This window comes from Geotrypetes seraphini, chromosome 4, assembly GCF_902459505.1.
Source record: "Geotrypetes seraphini chromosome 4, aGeoSer1.1, whole genome shotgun sequence".
Taxonomy (NCBI): domain Eukaryota; kingdom Metazoa; phylum Chordata; class Amphibia; order Gymnophiona; family Dermophiidae; genus Geotrypetes; species Geotrypetes seraphini.
In genome coordinates, this window is record NC_047087.1 from 321771319 (window position 1) to 321790240 (window position 18922).

Below are 18922 nucleotides of genomic sequence, written 5' to 3' on the forward strand. Positions count from 1 at the left end.
AAGGTAGGAAAATGATTTTATTTTCAATTTAGTGATTGAAATGTGCCAGTTTTGAGAAAGAAAAAATATTGAACTTTAAATGTGAGTGCTGCAGAAAAAAATAGAGTACTTGGAGGGCTGCAGAAAAAATAATTAATGTCTTATTAAAAAAATTACAATTTTGCATAAGGTAAAACTCTTTATAGTTTATATATCTTTCCTTTTAACTGTTAAAGGAAAGTTTTATAAACTATAAAGAGTTTTACTTCATGCAAAATTGTCATTTCTTTAATAAGACATTAACTATTTTTTCTGCGGCCCTTCAAGTACCTACAAATCCAAAATGTGGCCCCGCAAAGGGTTTGAGTTTGAGACCACTGGTTTAGAGGGTCTACAGAAAACTTTCTAAGCTTCCGCAGTATCCTGGGATGTATTTCATCGGGTCCCATGGCTTTCTCCAAATTTAGTTTTACAAGTTGTTCATACATACCTCCATGAATGATACAGTATCTACATCATTCCATGGACCTTCACCAGGTTTTTCTTCCATGAATACCAAACAGAAATATCACTTCTGTTTTTCCCCATCACTATCTGCACATTGAACATCATTTTCTACAGGTCTCATAATTCCATCTTCGGCGTTCCTCCTTTTGCCAATATAGTTGGAAATATTCTCGTCACTTCACTTTACATCTTTTGCCATCCTGATTTCTTTCTTCGTCTATCTAATCTGTATATGCCATGCAGAAATTAGGGCTTACCTGCTAATTTGCTTTCCTTTATTCCCTCTACACCAGCACAGATGGGTTTATACACTCCTACCAGCAGATGGAGAATGAGAACTACTAAGTTTCAAGTAATCTTATAAACTGGCTATGCAGTCCCCTAAAAATCAGTTTACAAATAGCAAAGAAGATGGAACCAGAGAAAGGGGAAATAAAATAATCAAACAACCCAATACCCCTTTCACATAACTGTACCCCTGAGTCTCAGGTCAAGGTTTCTGTGCTGCTACCTAGCACTTGGCCAATACCATTGCAGCCTGGGCACCTTTCTGAAACCTTACCAGGACCCACAAGCACCTAGTATACCCCTTGTAAGTCAACAGGACCAAGGGAACAGTATCCGAAGAAGCAGACTAATAGGAACCGGGCAGGCTCTATGCCGGTCTAGAGGGACTAAAGGAAAGCAAATTAGCAGGTAAGCCCTAATTTCTCCTTCCATAGCATCCCTCTAGACCAGCACAGATGGGAAGTACCAAAGCAGTGTCCATCATGGGTGGGACCCTCAAAGCCCTTGCCCTGAATGTAATGTCCAGATGGGCATGAACGTCTAATCTGTAATCATGAACAAAAGAATGGATTGAGGACCAAACCACAGCCTTACACCTGAGCCCTGGTGGAATGAGCCTTCAACAATGACAGAATTAACTTACTCTTATGCAAATAAGTAGGCGCCACTGTCTCCTTAAGCCAATGAGTAATCGTAGCCTAGGAAGCTACCTCACCCTTCCGTGGACCAACAAACACTAATAAGTGATCCAAGTGCCAAAAATCCAGAGTCACTGGCAAATACTGGCGGAGAATCCTCTGAACCTCCAGGCAATGCAAAAGTGGCTGCTCCTCCGTCCCAGAATTATTACCCAACATATGAAGAGAAATAGCCTGATTCACATGAAAAACCAGCACCACCTTTGGAAGCAAGGAAGGAACCATCCAAAGTACAACCTTGTCTTTAAACACTATACAGAAAGACTCCCTACACGACAAAGCCTGTAACTTGGAAATGCGCTGTGCTGAAGCTAAGGCCACAAGAAAACCCACCTTTTTTAAAATAATTCTTTATTCATTTTCAAATTAAACAACAAGTGCACAAAAGAATATATTACAACAAATTATTCCAGAATAGCACTTTGATATCTGCCATATAAACATCTAGCAAAATCAATAACCCCCCTACCACCCACCCTTCATCATATTTTCAATAAAAATATACACATATTATATATCATAATATAACATAATATGTAACATTATTTCCAACTTCCTCTCCCTTTTAGTGTGCTAAAAAAGAAAACGAAAAGGAGAAGAGAAGTGATGACTATTCACCCGCCTTTAAAGTCAGATCTTTTAGTGTCCAAGTGGATAAAGGCTCAGAGGGAGATGATACAAGCACAGACAAAACTAGACTGAGGTCCCAAGGCAGACCGGATGGACGGATGGATTGGAGGTCAGATAAGCTGTATCCCTCAAAGGAACCGCACCACATCCAGATGCAAAGCCAGAGAATGACCCTGGAAAAATCTCCAAAAACAGGATAAGGCTGCCACATGCACTTTCAGGGATGACAAGGCCAGACCCTTGTCAAACCCTACCTGCAAAAAATCAAAAACGTGAGGCAGCTGAACTTTAAAGGGAACAACCAAGATCTGGAGGCTGAATTAAGGCAGGAATGCAAAGGAGGAAATGTGGTAGTGATGGGGGATTTCAACTACCCTGGGATAGACTGGAGTATTGGACACTCCAACTGCGTGAGGGAAACAAAATTCCTGGAGGCTGTGAGGGACTGTTTCATGGAACAGTTGGTCAAGGACCCAACGCGAGGAGATGCCACTCTCGACCTAATCCTCAACGGGCTAGGGGGACCCGCAAAGGAGGTAGCAGTAATAGCACCACTGGGAAACAGCGATCACAATATGATCCAGTACAAACTAGAAGCAGGAACATCAAAGGTGAAGAGAACCACATCGACAGCGCTAAACTTCAGAAAAGGGAATTACGACGCTATGAGAAAGATGGTTGGAAAGAAACTCAGAAGCAGCTCAGGGAAAATGGAGACCGTAGAGAAAGCCTGGTCCCTACTCAAGGACACGATGCACAAAGCACAAAACCTGTACGTCCCCAGTTTTAGGAAAGGGTGCAAAAAGAATCGAGCAAAAAACCCGGTGTGGATAACAAATGCAGTGAAAAAGGTGATAAGGGACAAGAAAATATCGTTCAAAAATTGGAAAAGGGACCAAACTGAGGAAAACCAGAAGGAACACAAAAAACAACAAAAGGAATGTCACCGGGTGGTTAAGGAAGCAAAAAAAGAATACGAAGAGAGACTGGCTAGGGAAGCGGGAAACTTCAAACCATTCTTCAAGTACGTGAAGGGGAAGCAACCGGCAAGGGAGGAAGTGGGACCTTTGGATGATGGAAATAAGAAGGGAGTGGTGAGAGAGGGAAAAGAGGTAGCCGACAGGTTAAACAAATTCTTCTCGTCGGTCTTCACAAGCGAGGATACATCCAATGTTCCAGAACCCGAGGAAATCATAAGTGGGGGTCAGGACGAAAAGCTAGAGCAAATAGAGGTAAGCCAAGAGGATATCCTCCGACAGATAGACAAGTTAAAGAGTGACAAATCATCAGGCCCAGACGGAATCCACCCAAGGGTACTAAAAGAACTGAGAAATGAAATAGCGGTTACACTCCAGCAAATCTATAACCTATCCTTAAAAACTGGGGAGATCCCGGAGGACTGGAAAATAGCGAATGTCACACCTATCTTCAAGAAGGGATCTATGGGAGACCCGGGAAACTACAGGCCAGTGAGCTTGACATCGGTTCCAGGAAAGATGATGGAATCACTGGTCAAGGATAGCATCTGCGAGCACATAGAAAGCAATGGACAGCTGAGGGCGAGCCAGCACGGCTTCAGCAAGGGAAGGTCGTGCCTTACGAACTTACTGCACTTCTTCGAAGGGATAAACAGCCAGATGGACAAAGGGGAATCCATTGACATCATTTACCTTGACTTCCAAAAAGCCTTCGACAAGGTACCCCATGAATGGCTGCTTAAAAAGTTGTGGAACCACGGGGTGGAAGGGGATGTCTACCGATGGATTAAACACTGGTTGGAGGGCAGGAAACAGAGGGTTGGAGTAAAGGGCCAATACTCCGACTGGCGGAGGGTCACGAGCGGAGTTCCGCAGGGGTCGGTGCTGGGACCGCTCCTGTTCAATATATTTATAAACGACCTGGAGACGGGGACAAATTGTGAGGTTATAAAATTTGCAGATGACACCAAACTCTGCAGCAGGGTTAGAACCACGGAAGACTGTGAGAACCTCCAAAAGGACCTAACGAAACTGGAAAAATGGGCAAAAAAATGGCAAATGAGCTTTAACGTAGAGAAATGCAAGGTCATGCATGTAGGGAAAAAGAACCCAATGTTCAGCTACAAAATGGGGGGATCATTGCTGGGAGTAAGTAACCTTGAAAGAGACCTGGGTGTGTTGGTGGATACAACACTGAAGGCATCGGCACAATGTGCGGCGGCCTCAAAGAAAGCGAACAGAATGTTGGGTATCATCAAAAAGGGTATCACGACCAGGACGAAGGAAGTCATCATGCCACTGTATCGTGCAATGGTGCGCCCCTATCTGGAGTACTGTGTCCAGTACTGGTCGCCGTATCTCAAGAAGGACATGGCAGTACTTGAGGGAGTACAGAGAAGAGCAACTAAATTGGTAAGAGGTATGGAAAACCTTTCATACACTGATAGGTTAGATAAGCTGGGGCTTTTCTCCCTGGAAAAGCGGAGACTTAGAGGAGACATGATAGAAACCTTTAAAATCCTGAAAGGCATAGAGAAGGTAGACAGAGACAGATTCTTCAGACTGAGGGGAGCCACAAATACAAGGGGGCACTCGGAGAAATTGAAAGGGGACAGGTTTAGAACAAATGCTAGGAAGTTCTTCTTTACTCAGAGGGTGGTGGACACATGGAACGCGCTCCCGGAGGCTGTGGTAGGGCAGGGCACGCTACAGGGGTTCAAAGAAGGTTTGGATAAATACCTACAGGATAAGGGGATTGAGGGGTACAGATAAACATAGAGATAGGTATAGGAAAGGCAGGGACAGATAGACATAGAGATAGATACAGGAAAGACAGGGTCACTTAACAGGTCATGGACCTGATGGGCCGCCGCGGGTGCGGGCTGCTGGGCGCGATCGACCTCCGGTCTGACCCGGCAGAGGCGACTCTTATGTTCAACCTTGCCTGCTCGCATATCGATTCTCAAAAATACGCCAGACTGCTTCTTGGAATGCAAAAGAGTTGCAATGACCTGAAAGAAATATCCTTTTTTCTTCAAATGCGCTCTCTCAAGAGCCAGGCCATAAACAAGAACCGAGCCGGGTCTTCCATGCTCACCAGCTCCTGAGTCAGCAAGTCTGGTATCACAGGCAACCAAAGTGGTTCCTCCACTAGGAATTGCATGAGATCTCCGTACCCAGCCAATATGGAGCCACCAATACCACTAGGCCTGCGTGCTCGTCAATTTGCTGAATGACACTGCCCACCAAGGCCAAGGAGGAAATAGATACAGGACATCCTGAGAAGGCAACACTTGTATCAGCTCTCCAGACCCAGAGCACAATTGTCTTTTCTCCTGCTGAAGAACTGATGAATCCAGGCATTGCCAGGTTGCCATCAAATCCATAATGGATGGACCTGACTTGTGCACAATGAAGTCAAAGACCACCTGACTCAACCTCCACTCCCCTGGATTCAGGAGAGGTCTGCTGAGACATTCAGCCTGCATGTTTCTTTCTTTAAGCATTTATATACCACTTACAGCCTAAGTGGTTTGCATTCAGGTACACAAGTATTTTTCCTTATCTGTCCTGGCGGGCTCACACTCTGAGGCAATGGGGGATTAAGTGACACCCAGGGTCACAAGGAGCAGCATGGGATTTGAACCCACCACCTCAGTGTGCTGAAGCTGTAGCTCTAACCACTGAGATGACACTCGGCCTCCACTGCTACCACCTGCTGAGTGAGAACAAATTATTTGAAACTCAGAAGCTCTTAGTCATCAACTTCTGCCAGGAGTGCATAAACCCATCGGTGCCAGTGTAGAGGAACACTATGGAATTTCTTATACAAGCCCAAAAGCCATCAAAGCAGTGTGCTTTCAGGTACAGTAGATATTCTTGTCTCTGGAGGGCTTTTGGTGATTTTTTTTCCTTTATTTTTGCAGCCATTTCTTTGAAGAACCATCTCTTTTTTTTCATAAGAACATAAGAATTGCCGCTGCTGGGTCAAACCAGTGGTCCATCGTGCCCAGCAGTCCGCTCCTGCAGTGGCCCCTAGGTCAAAGACTAGTGCCCCTACCTGCGTATGCTCCAGTTCTTGTTTTTGCTTACTTTCCTTACATAGAGACTTTTGCCCTTTTAATAGCGCTTTTCAGTTTAACCCACTGTCCTCCCACTTTGCCTGGACCTCCTTAAAGCAAGACCAAGAGCTATTGTTGCTGCTGGACTTAGCATCACAGACCTCTGCCTCCCTCCTTCAAATACATCTCTATATTGCTAAAGTCTGCACATTTGAAATCCAAGACCTTATCTCAAGAAAGATATAGTGGTGCTAGAAAAGGTTCAAAGAAGAGCGACTAAGATGGTAAAGGGGATGGAACTCTTCTCGTATGAGGAAAGACTAAAAAGGTTAGGGATCTTTAGCTTGATGGCTGAGGGAAGATATGATTGAAGTCTACAAAATCCTAAGTGGAGTAGAACGGGTACAAGTGGATCGATTTTTCACTCCATCAAAAATTACAAAGACTAAGGAACACTCGAAGTTACAGGGAAATACTTTTAAAACCAATAGGAGGAAATATTTTTTCACTCAGAGAATAGTTAAGCTCTGGAACGCGTTGCCAGAGGATGTGGTAAGAGCGGATAGCATAGCTGGTTTTAAGGAAGGTTTGGAAAGTCCATAGTCTGTTATTAAGACATGGGGGGAAGCCACTGCTTGCATGGAATGTTGCTACTCCTTGGGTTTTGGCCAGGTACTAGTGACCTGGATTGGCCATCGTGAGAACGGGCTACTGGGCTTGATGGACCATTGGTCTGACCCAGTAAGGCTGTTCTTATGTTCTTAGTGTGACCGAACTCCACTTTAGGTCTTGAATCAAACCATGCCAATGATCACTACCATCTAGGTGGGTGTCACCTAGATATTTGGCCCTTATTAGGCCAAAAAGCAAATTATCTTTTATTTATCAAAAAGCCAGTAGGAAAATAGAAAAGGCAAAGATCTTTTTAAATTCAGTATTTAAAATATAATGGCTAAATAACAAAATGAAAAGGAGGCTGTATGTGGAATTAAATCACACTACCAGAAGCAGAATATCTCAAAGCACAACTCCTGTCTTGTTCCAGCAACTCACCACTCAGTTTTCTCCACTATTATATTGAGAAAACATGTGACCTCAACAGACTAATTTGGGATTTTTTTTTTCCCTTTTTTAATTTTTTGTTTACATATGTTCTGGTTGCTTTGTTTATTACTGATTTCTTTTCTACTAGGCTGACTCTGCTCTGGTACCTTTTCATTTTTGTTTGTGGAGGAGAGCCGACCATCTGTCTGGGTCAAGTGGAAAAATGAGACTGAAGAAAGACGCTAGGAGAACATCAGCATGAAGTGTGCCTGCACGTCCTCCGAAATCAAGGAAGCCCTACCGTACAACAAGAGAAAGGAACAGCTGCAGACTAGATGGGCCTTTTCATTATCATCATATACATGCTTCATACCCATGCTCACCTCTCTTCAGCTCTTCTGCGTCCTGCTGAAAACAAACAAAGGCGCAATACTTCTACATCTCCATGCTGAGCTGGAGTACCGTGGCATATAGAGAAAGAGAAGCTGAAGCAAAAGTATGTATCGCCACTGGTTCCATGCTCAGATGATGTACCCTAGTGGGACTCAGATCGAGGAGCTAAAAAGAGAAGTATGCAGAGAAAGACTGTACATCTCTAGATCTCCCTGTCAGATGGGGTGACCTGGTGTACACACAATGCCATGCAAGGAACAAAGCGTTAAAGAGGTGACGGCATGCATGCAGGGACATTACCTGTACTTCTCCACACTCAGACGGAGCGTCCTGGTGAACAGACATCTGATACTTGGCAAAGAGGGCTGCTGAACGGCTGAAGGTTTCTGTGAAGTCTGGGTCATCTGTGGAGACGGGAACTAACCTCACCTTCAGAGGAAGGGAAAAGTTAAGCAGACACCATTGAAATGGCCATCTCTGGAATGAGTACTGTTGAAGGAGCAGTTAGCGGGAGGTCTTCTCATGCCTGCTTCCACAGCTCAGCCACGTAGTAAGTCCTTCCTCGTAGAGATCTTCAGCATGACAACTGCCCTACATAGTATACTGCATATCCGAGCAGGACGTGTATGCCAATTTGAGGTCAACCCTTAACAGCCAGGAATATCCCTGTTGCCAGCGCTCATGAGGCATATACATTCTAATGGTTTACAGTGAGGACCTGTGTTGTTAGTCATGGTAATGCAATGGCAGCTGCTACAGACTGCATCATCCTTCTACTGACTTCTCTGTCTTTTCAAGCATTGGCCAATGTTAATAAAATAAACACAGTAATATTCAAAACAGTAAAAAAAAGAGCCTCAGCAACTTCTGAAAGAAGCAAATTTCAGGAGAAATTAGGTTCTTACCTGCTAATTTTCTTTCTTTTAGGCCCGCACAGAATGGATGGGTTTACATTCCTCTTCCAACAGGTGGAGACTGAGACATTGACTTCTGGGTGCAGAACAAGTGGGCTGTGCAGTCCCATCTACAATCAGCCTGACGAATATCCAAGCAGAAACTAACTAGGCTGGAAACACCAAAACAAACCAACTCCACTCTCCCATGGAGAAGTCAGAAATTGGCCAGATCGCTGGTAGTAAACCAGATTGAGACCTCATTATAGGACACTGTCTCTAAATTAGGTCAATTTTACTCAGATATAACTTGAAAAGTAACTGAACATGAGACCCAATTGACTAACCTTGGAAATAAATTAGAAAAATTAGACTTCTCAGTAAATACTTTACAAAAAAACATTTGTATCTAATATTGAAGGGAACTGACCTCATAGAGAAAGAGAGATTGTTCACCCTCTCCAAGGTGGAGAGAACGAGAGGGAAAAGATTCCGTACAAACGTAAGGAAGTTCTTCACCCAGAGACTGGTAGAAATCTGGAACGCTCAGGGATTGAAGACAAGGTTGGATAAGTTCCTTCTGGAACAGAACATAGGCAGGTAAGGCTAGACTCAAATAGGGCACTGGTGAGCGGATTTGCTGGGCGCGATGGACCACTGGTCTGATCCAACAGCGGCAATTCTTAGGTTCTTACATTGCTTCATGGTCAACGGGAGAATTTGATGAAAGCAAGAAATCTTAGGTTCTTGAATTTCCCCATCTCTCATTATTTGGCTCCAACCGAGCTCTTGAGGATTTATATGAGGATGTTTTGCAGTACGCTCAGGTGGAATCTTTTTACCTAATAACTTGTATTAAATCACCAGGAATTCTAAGTCTTGCAGATGAAGGAGAAATTGACCATTTAGTTTCTCCTGATAGTTTAAATATTTCTCAATTCCTGGAATCATCCTGACTGACCTTTTCAATGAGTCTCTAGAGTCAGGAGTGGTACCAGAGGACTGGAGAAGGGGGGATGTAGTCCCTCTCCACAAAAGTGGAAGTAAGAAAGAAGTAGGGAATTACAGGCCAGTAGGTCTGACTTCTGTGGTAAGCAAATTAATGGAAACGCTTTTAAAACAGAGAATAGTCAAGTTCCTGGATGGTATACCAAAGTACAAAACAGGAGATACTCCTCCACAAGTAAACAACAACCAAGCAAACAGTGGAGATATCCAATCAAGACTGGTGAGTTGTATATATTTCTCAAATCTCTTTTATTCATTCCAATTGACTCAACATGTACATGTTTCGGCCACACAGGCCTGTATCAGGAGTCTTGAGTTCTCGGAAGCGAACATACACAGATCTTTGAGATAAAGTGGCCCAAAATTAAAAGCGCTCTTACACATGTGAAATTCAGAAAGCGTTTTGCGACATCTAGCCATCATAATCTCTTGAGAACACAAGACTCCTGATGTAGGCCCATGTGGCCAAAACATGTACATGTCGAGTTAATTGGAGTGAATAAGAGAGATTTGAGAAATATATACAGCTCACCAGTCTTGATTAGATATCTCCACTGTTTGCTTGGTTGAAGTTTCTGGATTATAGGACCGGAGGCAACATGGATTCACTAGAGGTAGGTCTTGTCAGACAAAGATGATTAATTTTTTTGACTGGGTAACCAGAGAACTGGATAGGAGTGCACTAGATGTGGTGTATTTAGATTTTAGCAAAGCCTATGAGAGTGTTCCACACAGAAGTCTAATAAATAAACTGAGTGCCCTCGGGATGAGTCCCAAAGTGACAGGCTGGGTCAGGAATTGGTTGTGTGGAAGGCGACAGAGGGTAGTGATCAATGGAAATCGCTCTGAGGAAAGGGATGTTACCAGTGGTGTGCCTCACGGTTCTGTTCTTGGGCCTGTTCTTTTAAATATTTTTATAAATGATATTACTGCAGGGCTGTCAAGTGAGATTTGCCTCTTTGCGGATGATGCAATAGATTAGACACCCAGGATGGTGTGAATAACATGATGAAAGACCTGGCGAGGCTTGAAGAATGGTCGGAAATTTGGCAGCTAAAATTTAATGCTAAGAAATGCAAAGTCATGCATTTGGGCTGCAAAAACCCGAGGGAACTATATAGTTTAGGGGGTGAAGAACTTATGTGCACGACAGAAGAGCGGTACTTGGGTGTGATTGTATGTGATGATCTTAAGGTAGCCAAACAGGTAGACAAAGTGAAGGCGAAAGCTAGAAGGATGCTAGGTTGCATAGGGAGAGGTATGGCCAGTAGGAAAAATGAGGTATTGATGCCCCTTTATAAGACTCTAGTGAGACCTCATTTAGAATAGTGTGTCCAGAGGAAGGCTACTAAAATAGTGCATGGTCTACATCACAAGGCACATGGGGACAGACTTAAAGATCTCAATATGTATGATTTGGAGGAAAGACGGGAGAGGGGAGATATGACAGACATTTAAATACCTACGTAGCATAAATGTGCATGAGTCAAGTCTCTATCATTTGAAAGGAAGCTCTGGAATGAAAGGCCATAGGATGAAGTTAAGAGGCGATAGGCTCTGGAGTAATCCAAGGAAATATTTTACAGAAAGGGTAGTACATGCATGGAATAGTCTCCCAGTAGAAGTGGTGGAAATAGATTGTGTTTGAATTCAAGAGGGCCTGGGATGGGCATGTGGGATCTCTCAGAGAGAGGAAGAGAGAATGGTTACTGCAGACAGGCAGACTGGATGGGCCATTTGGCCTTTATCTGCCATCAGGTTTCTATGTTTAAAGGCTTTGGCGTGCAGGTCTATTAACATTATGATGCACCAACATTTATAAATTGATTTACAGACGGTACTAAACTCCTGTTAAACTCAACAAGATGGGAATTAAGGATTCTGATTCACATCAACAGAGAGAGTGGAAACAGAAGGAAAGATAGTTTGCTAGTCACTGGAAAAGACCTGCTGAACCCCTTCAAGAAGCTTGGATCCTCAAACTCAAAAAATAACAGATAAATAGTGTAATGTTGCTAGAATTTTGAAATCACACCTAGACTGAATATAAGATGGGTAACCGAACACAATTCCTCTGGTAAAGGTTTCTCAATGAATAGGAGGAAGTTTTAGTCCACCTTTAATGTATTTTTAATGCATTATCCTTCCAGTATATTGCTGGAGTATGAGGGAAGGTGGTGATACCATATTTGGATGTATTGCTTGTTTTCCTGAAATATTTTGCTGATACCTTACTAGCTAAATGTCAAGAAACATTTAAAACATACAAACAGAAAATACAATGATACTCAAACAGTATTAGAGAATTCTTAAAGCACAAGGAACGAGTAATGGTAGAAACATAGGAACATGACAGCAGATAAAGGCCAAGTTGCCTATCCAGTCTGCCCATCTCCTAAGAGATCCCACGCTTTCTTGAATTCAGATACGGTCTTTGTCTCCATGCATGAAATGCTCTCCTAGGATGGGTGGTAGAAGCTAGAAAAATAAAGGAGCTTATATGGGCATGAAACAAGCATATGAGAATTCCCCAGTTGCTACAGCAGTTAGCATAGCTAGGTTTAAGAAACGTTTGGACAAGTTCCTGGAGGAAAAGTCCTTAGTCTTCTATTGAGACAGACTTGGGATGGGTAACATGGAAAGTTGCTCCTGTTTGGCTTTCTGCCAGGTACTTGTGAGCTGGGTTGGCCACTGTTGGAAACAGGAGAGTGGGCTAGATGGACCTTTGGTCTGACCCTGTAGGGCTAATTCTTATGTTCTTAAGTGTTTAATGATTCAATAGGTGTTGAACCAACAGAATAAACGTATGCAGTCATTGTTTATATATTTATTAAGATATTATGTATGGCCTTTTGGTTTTCTATTAAGTCTTTAGGATTTGGGTATTTTTATCTTGTTCCACTGAAGAAGGCAGGATCCTTGTTGGGACTAGATTTACAGGAATCAATTTGTCTTGGTTGAGCTAAGACATCAGCGTTGCCTCCTTTCTCTATTGGGCAAAGTCAGCGGTCTCCCTTCTTTTTCTTTGGCTTTTATACTAACCAGGTAGTACCACACCAATCTGGTGGCTTTGTTTGTGTACATGTCACTGAATAACCAGGTTTGCTCCAGCCTCACTTTGAATTTCTAACTTTGTAAGTGGGGATTTTGTTTCCTGTTGTTCTCAAGTCACAAATGAGGAAGATAAAACGGCCAGCACTGAACCCAACATTAGAAGGTAAAATAATTAACTTCAATCTTCCATTTCACGTTTAGGAGTCTGGTTAGATACAGCTGTAAAAGGCAATCATCAAATTAAACACTTACCCCCTAGAGGTTTCTACCGGGCAAACACAGTCCTATTTTTCACTGGATGATATGCATAAAATTATTCATATTGCGATATCTTCCAGAACAGATTACTGTAACTCATTGTATTTAGGCCTTTCTGAGAACTCGCTATCTAGAATACAGCTTTTGCAAAATACAGCAGCAAGGTCATGTCTTCCTAAGACTTAATTTGATACCGTTACTGAAATCCTTCTAGTGACTCCTGGTGGTAGCTAGAACTGAGCTTAAAGCTTTGTGTCTAGTTTTAAAATCTTGTATGGCTGTAGTCCTACACATACGTTGACACTAGTTTTCCTGGGGACAAGTCATTGCTCTAGTAGATTAATTCCTAAGAACAAGCTTTTCCACCTGAGCTTCAACCCTGAAACATACTTTCTCTTGTAAGAAACTCTTCCGTTTTGCAGCCGTGATATCAACAGGACTCAGATTGGAACAAGATTATTTTAGATTCTTTAAACAACTGAAGTTTTGGTTTTCAAAAAGGCACTTTGATTATCAGCTAGGTTTATTGGTGCCATGAAGATTATAGTTTTTAGTTAGGTTTATTTATGTCTAGAAAGATTATACCATGATTTTACTATATATAAATATCTGTTTTTGACAATGACACTTCTCCCTCCGCATTTGCGGGAACAGCACTCGTGACTTCGATTATTCGCGGTTTTTATCTTGTTGGCTCCACCCCCCCAAATTACATCATCCTGGTGTGGCGCTTTTTTTCAGCACTTGCTTCAGCGTGCAGAGTGTAAATTTTGTTTTTTTTCAGTGGGTAATAATGCAAGAACTACAATACATAACTTGTTTTTAAAAAAACAATCGTGAAAATCAACAATAAGTTTTATTCACAATTTCACGGTATTCATGAGGGATTTAACAAAAACACCACAAATAAGATAGACGAGTTATTTTCACTTTTTTGATATTTGCAGGCTGTCTTTGCCCCTAACCCCCGCGAATATGGAGGGAGAAGTAAACCACTTTAGGCTACTGACTGAGATGGTGTGTACTGGGATGTATCCTTTGCAATGTGGGCAAACTGGATATTAAAGGAAAAGTGAAGTTCTTTGATGACAGATGTGCAGAGCACCAAAGCAGGCATCCTCTTCTAGAGCTTTCCAGGAGATTGGTCTGTTCCACCTGTGTCTACTGAGGAGGAAGAAGGTGAACTGCTGGGACTCCTTAGCAGAAAGATCCAAGCCTAGCCATGCTCCCAGAGAGCTGGAAAATGTTTGCTTTTATTTGACTATTTCCACCCTTTTCATGTTGAAATATACGATCATAAGGACAACCTAAGCGAAAGGCTGTGAACAACAGATTAACATAAGAACTGCCACACTGGGACATCAAGCCCAGAATCCTGTTTCCAACAGTGGCCAATCCAGTTCCCAAGTACCAAAACAGATTTTAGGCTGCTTATCCTAAAAATAAGCAGTGGATTTCTCCAAGCCATCTCAATAATGGCCTTTGGATTTTGCTTTCAGGAAATGATCCAAACCTATTTTAAACCCTGCTAAGCTAAATGATTTCACCACATTCTCTGGCAACAAATTCCAGAGTTTAATTCCACGTTGTGTGAAGAAATATTTTCTCCGGTTTGTTTTAAATCTACTACTTAGTAGCTTCATCGCATGCTCCCTAGTGAACAAGCGATTCACATCTACCCTGTCCACTCTACTCAGTATTTTATAGACATCTGTCATTACACCCCTGAGCCATCTCTTTTCCAAGCTGAAAAGTCCTAGCTGCTTTAGCCTTTCCTCATAGGGAAGTCATCCCATCCCTTTTATCATTTTTGTCGCCCTTCTCTGTACCTTTTCTAATTCCGCTATATCTTTTTTGAGATATGGTGACCAGAACTGCACACAGTATTCGAGGTGAGGCCTTGTAAGTCAGTAAGAGGAGTTTGAACTGTATTGGGAAACAGATGGGGAGCCAATGAAGTGACTTGAGGAGAGCGAAACAAGGGCATTATAACCTTTTCATCTTGGTTTTCCATTCCTAACATTCTCTTTGCTTTCTTAGCAGCCGCCGCACATTGAGCTGAGGGTTTCAACGTATCCTCAACAGTGACACCTAGACCCTTCTCTTGGGCAGCGACTCCTGTGTCTGTTGCTGCATCAGCACTCGCTATAGGCCACCGACACAGCCACAAGCCTAATATGAGAGTTTTGATAGGCTCTTCTAAGGTCAAATCCAGAGGACTCTGACAAAGCTACATGGACTCTCAAGTCTTCCTCTCTCTCCCATGAGGGGCATGGCAGAACATGGATACTGCCTGCACTTAGTTCACTTCATGCCGCTACATGGCCGTGGTAGTATTTTCTAAAGAACCTGGGCAGGATTTAAGATCATGGAAGGACCCAGCCTCAACTTGGCGACCCAATTCCAAATGCATTCGAACCACATAAGTGCAAGAGCTGAGTCAAAACATGTTGGAGCCTTGTGATGGCTGAAGGGCTTTACTCACAGCAAGGCCACTTCAGTTTTTCTGCACTTCTAACACATGAGCATTAACTCCACGACAGCACATGTCTACTCTGTAAACCTGCAATTCCTCCTGTGCTCAATGGGCTGCTAACCTGGCTTTCGGATGGCTTATCAGGTGGGTCCTGGTGGATCACCATCTGGTAGCGTTTATAGACTTGATAGGACTCCTGAAACGTGGCTTTGAACTGGGAGCTGGCTGGAGATGATCTCACCACCCTCACCTTCAGAAAGAATGAAAGACAGAGTTAGGAGACTTCACATGCGTGGAGGCGCTTCCCCAAACCCAACGAGGCACATCTGGCGCACTGTCTCAGGGCCGGCCCCCTCCCCCCACCCTCCCTGGGCAGCGAGATTTTTAAAAATCATTTTAGGTCAATTAGTTGTAGAATTGAAAAGACACAATATAAGCTGCAGGTAAACAAGAATAAAAATAGTCACAAAGTGCCCTCAATTCCTCCCGCAAACCACATATGAACTTGCAGCAGTGTATGTTGCAATTAGTGTACCAGACAGATTGAAGCAAGCAAGGGATTTATTTCTCTTTTGTTTTCTATTCTGTCCTTCCCAAAGGACACAATATACAGGTAACAGGTTACAATTGGCCCTTATGACAGTACAAGTTCTTTTTTTTAATCTTTATTCATTTTCAATTCTTCAACAAGTATACAATGTTATACAGTGGAACCTTGGTTTACGAGCATAGTTCGTTCCAGAAGCAAGCTCGTAAACCAAATTGCTCGTATATCAAAGCAAGTTTCCCCATAGGAAGTAAGGGAAACTGCTTTGATTGGTTCCACCCCCCCTTGAGGAATCCGACGCTGTTCCAACCCCCCCTGCGATCCGGCATCCCCCCCCCCGCTCGCGTTGCCCCCCCTCCACCGCGATCCTACTTCTCCCCCCCGAGCAGTCAATGACATCCTTTACCCGACTTGGCACCAGTGCCGGTGCCCGAAGATCCTCCCTCTTCTGGCTCGGCTGGGTGGTGCGTCGGAGATCCTCCTTCTTCTGGTCTGGTCTGGACTGGCTTTGAGCATTTGCGCATGCTCAAAGCCTTCTGATCTCGCTCTCAATCTCGGAGAGAGCGAGACCAGAAGGCTTTGAGCATGCGCAAATGCTCAAAGCCAGTCCAGCCCAGCCCAGACCAGAAGGAGGATCTCCGATGCACCGCCCAGGCCAGGCCGCGCCTGAAGAGGGAGGATCTTCGGGCACCGGCACTGGTGCCAAGTCGGGTAAAGGATGTCTTTGACTGCTCGGGGGGGAGAAGTAGGATCGCGGTGGAGGGGGGGCAACGCGAGCGGGGGGGGGGATGCCGGATCACGGGGGGGGGGGGGGCTCGTATAGCGAGGCAAGCTCGGTTTACGAGGCACCAAGTTTGCGAATGTTTTGCTTGTCTTGCAAAACACTCGCAAACTGGTGCACTCGTAAACCAAGGTACCACTGTAATGAATAATATACAGAATCACTTGTACACCTAACCAATATTCTTTAAGTATTACAAAAATCCCTCCCCCTCCCATCCCTCCCCTCATCAACAATGAATTCCCACAAAACATCTATTATACCCCTTATTTATTATAATGTTTCAAATACCTAAAGATGTCTAATCATTTGAATATTAGCATAATTTCCATTTTGTAAAGCAATGACTCTTTCCATCTTGTATATATGACACACAGAATTCTACCAAAAGGTATAATTGAGTCTTGTATAATCTTTCCAGTTCCTAGTAATATGCTGAATGGCAACTCCTGTCAAAATTAGTAATAATTTATTATTGGACATTGAAATTTGACTTTTAAACCTCATTGAAGTTCTAAATCAAATTGTATCATACGACAGTGCAACAAAATTTTCTAATAGCGAATTAATTTGGGGCCAAATTGATTTCCAAAAGGCATTAATACAAGGACAAAAATAAATTAAATGATCTAAAGTCCCTGCATCCTTATTACAATGCCAACATCTATTAGACTTGGAACTATCTAATTTTTGTAAACAAACTGGGGTCCAAAAAGCTCTACGTAACAAAAAAACCCATGTTTGTCTCATAGATGCCGACATTGTAGATTTTATTCTCCAAGACCAAATTCGTGGCCACTGAGATGCAAAAATTTGATGCTTGATCTCAATGCTCCAAATATCCCTCAAACCAGTTTTCTGTTTTTTTATTCAAATATTCATATAGTAATTTATACCACTGTGCGGCTTGGTGACCCAAGAAATCCGCCTGAAAGCATAGGAACTCTAAATTATACTCATTATTAAGATTCTTCCATTCAGGAAACCCCTTCCGAATAGCCTGCTTCCGCTGCAATCATTTAAAATTTTGTGTCTTATTTAAACCATATTTATGTTGCAACTGTGAAAAACTAAGCACTGAACCATTTGATATAATATCATTCAAAGTTCGAATACCTCCAATTATCCATTGCTTCCAGACGATTTGAAATCCGCCAATTTTAATCTTGGAGTTTACCCAAATGGATTGATGTAACGATTTAGAAATTGGAATAGGTGACAAATTACTAACATAACATAAAGTTTTCCAGGTATCAATCAAAATCCTATTCTCTTTATATTTCCTAGGTATCTTTATACTAAGCAAATGAACCAGATGTAAAGGAAACAGGAGTCGCCATTCTAAATATAACCAATCTGGGACATTCTCCATGAGCTCTGGGAGGACCCAATACATACCCTGACGTAGAATATAGGCTTGATGATACCTATAAAAATTTGGAAAATTTACCCCTCCCTCCATAATTGATTTCTGTAAAGATACTAAAGCAATTCTTGGTCTTTTACCCAACCAAACAAATTTCGTAAGAATACCATTTAACTTTTTATGAAAGGACCCCTGAAAAAAAACTGGTATCATACTCATTTGATAGCAAACCACAGGCAGTATCATCATTTTAATAGTTTGAACTCTCCCCCACCGTGATAAATGCAACGGATTCCACTTCTCACACATTTCTGTTACTTTTTTTTAACAAAAGTCTTTCATTCTCCTTCACCGTATCTTCAAGATTGGTTTTAATAATGATGCCTAAATATTTTAGACCATCATCTTTCCAGACAAAAGTAAATGAATCGAATAAGCCTTTGGCACAGTGAACATTAAGCGGGAGGACTTCAGACTTTCTCCAATTAATCTTATATCCTGAAAACTTTCCAAATTTCTCTATCAATTCAAGTAAGCATGGAATGGTGGACTCTGGATTCCTCAAATAAAGCAGTATATCATCTGCATAAGCAGAAAGTTTATATTCCCAATTTGAATAAGGAATACCCTGTATCCCCTTTGCTTGATTAATAGCAATTAACAAGAGTTCTAAAACAACATCAAAGAGCAATGAAGACAAGGGACAACCCTGTCTAACCCCCCTTCGCAAGTTAAATCGATCCGATAAATTATTGTTAATGTATAATCTTGCACCAGGAGAGCTATACAGCGTCTGGATCATTTGAATGAAACCAGAACCCACCCCAAACCATTCCAATGCATGATACATAAAATTCCATTCTACCCTATCAAAGGCCTTTTCCGCATCCAAAGAAACCAAGAAAGCCGGATCATTCACTTTTTTTGTTAAATTTAAAGTATGAAAAGCCAGTCTAGTATT

At 42.5% G+C, this 18922-nt stretch overlaps 1 protein-coding gene across 6 annotated transcripts in view; it reads right to left on the reverse strand.

Annotated features, from left to right (window-relative positions):
- The window catches only part of ATE1 (arginyltransferase 1), a 143752-nt gene that overhangs the window by 66070 nt on the left and 58760 nt on the right, over positions 1-18922 (reverse strand). For 3 of the 6 annotated variants that reach the window (XM_033942062.1, XM_033942064.1, XM_033942060.1), the window contains exon 7: positions 15389-15517. The exons of 1 other annotated variant lie outside the window; for it this stretch is intronic. In XM_033942062.1, coding sequence (XP_033797953.1) covers positions 15389-15517 — 129 coding nt within the window. Of the gene's footprint in view, positions 1-7878; positions 8008-15388; positions 15518-18922 lie in introns of all 6 variants that reach the window. 2 more of the 6 variants (XM_033942065.1, XM_033942061.1) reach the window with 1 other exon arrangement.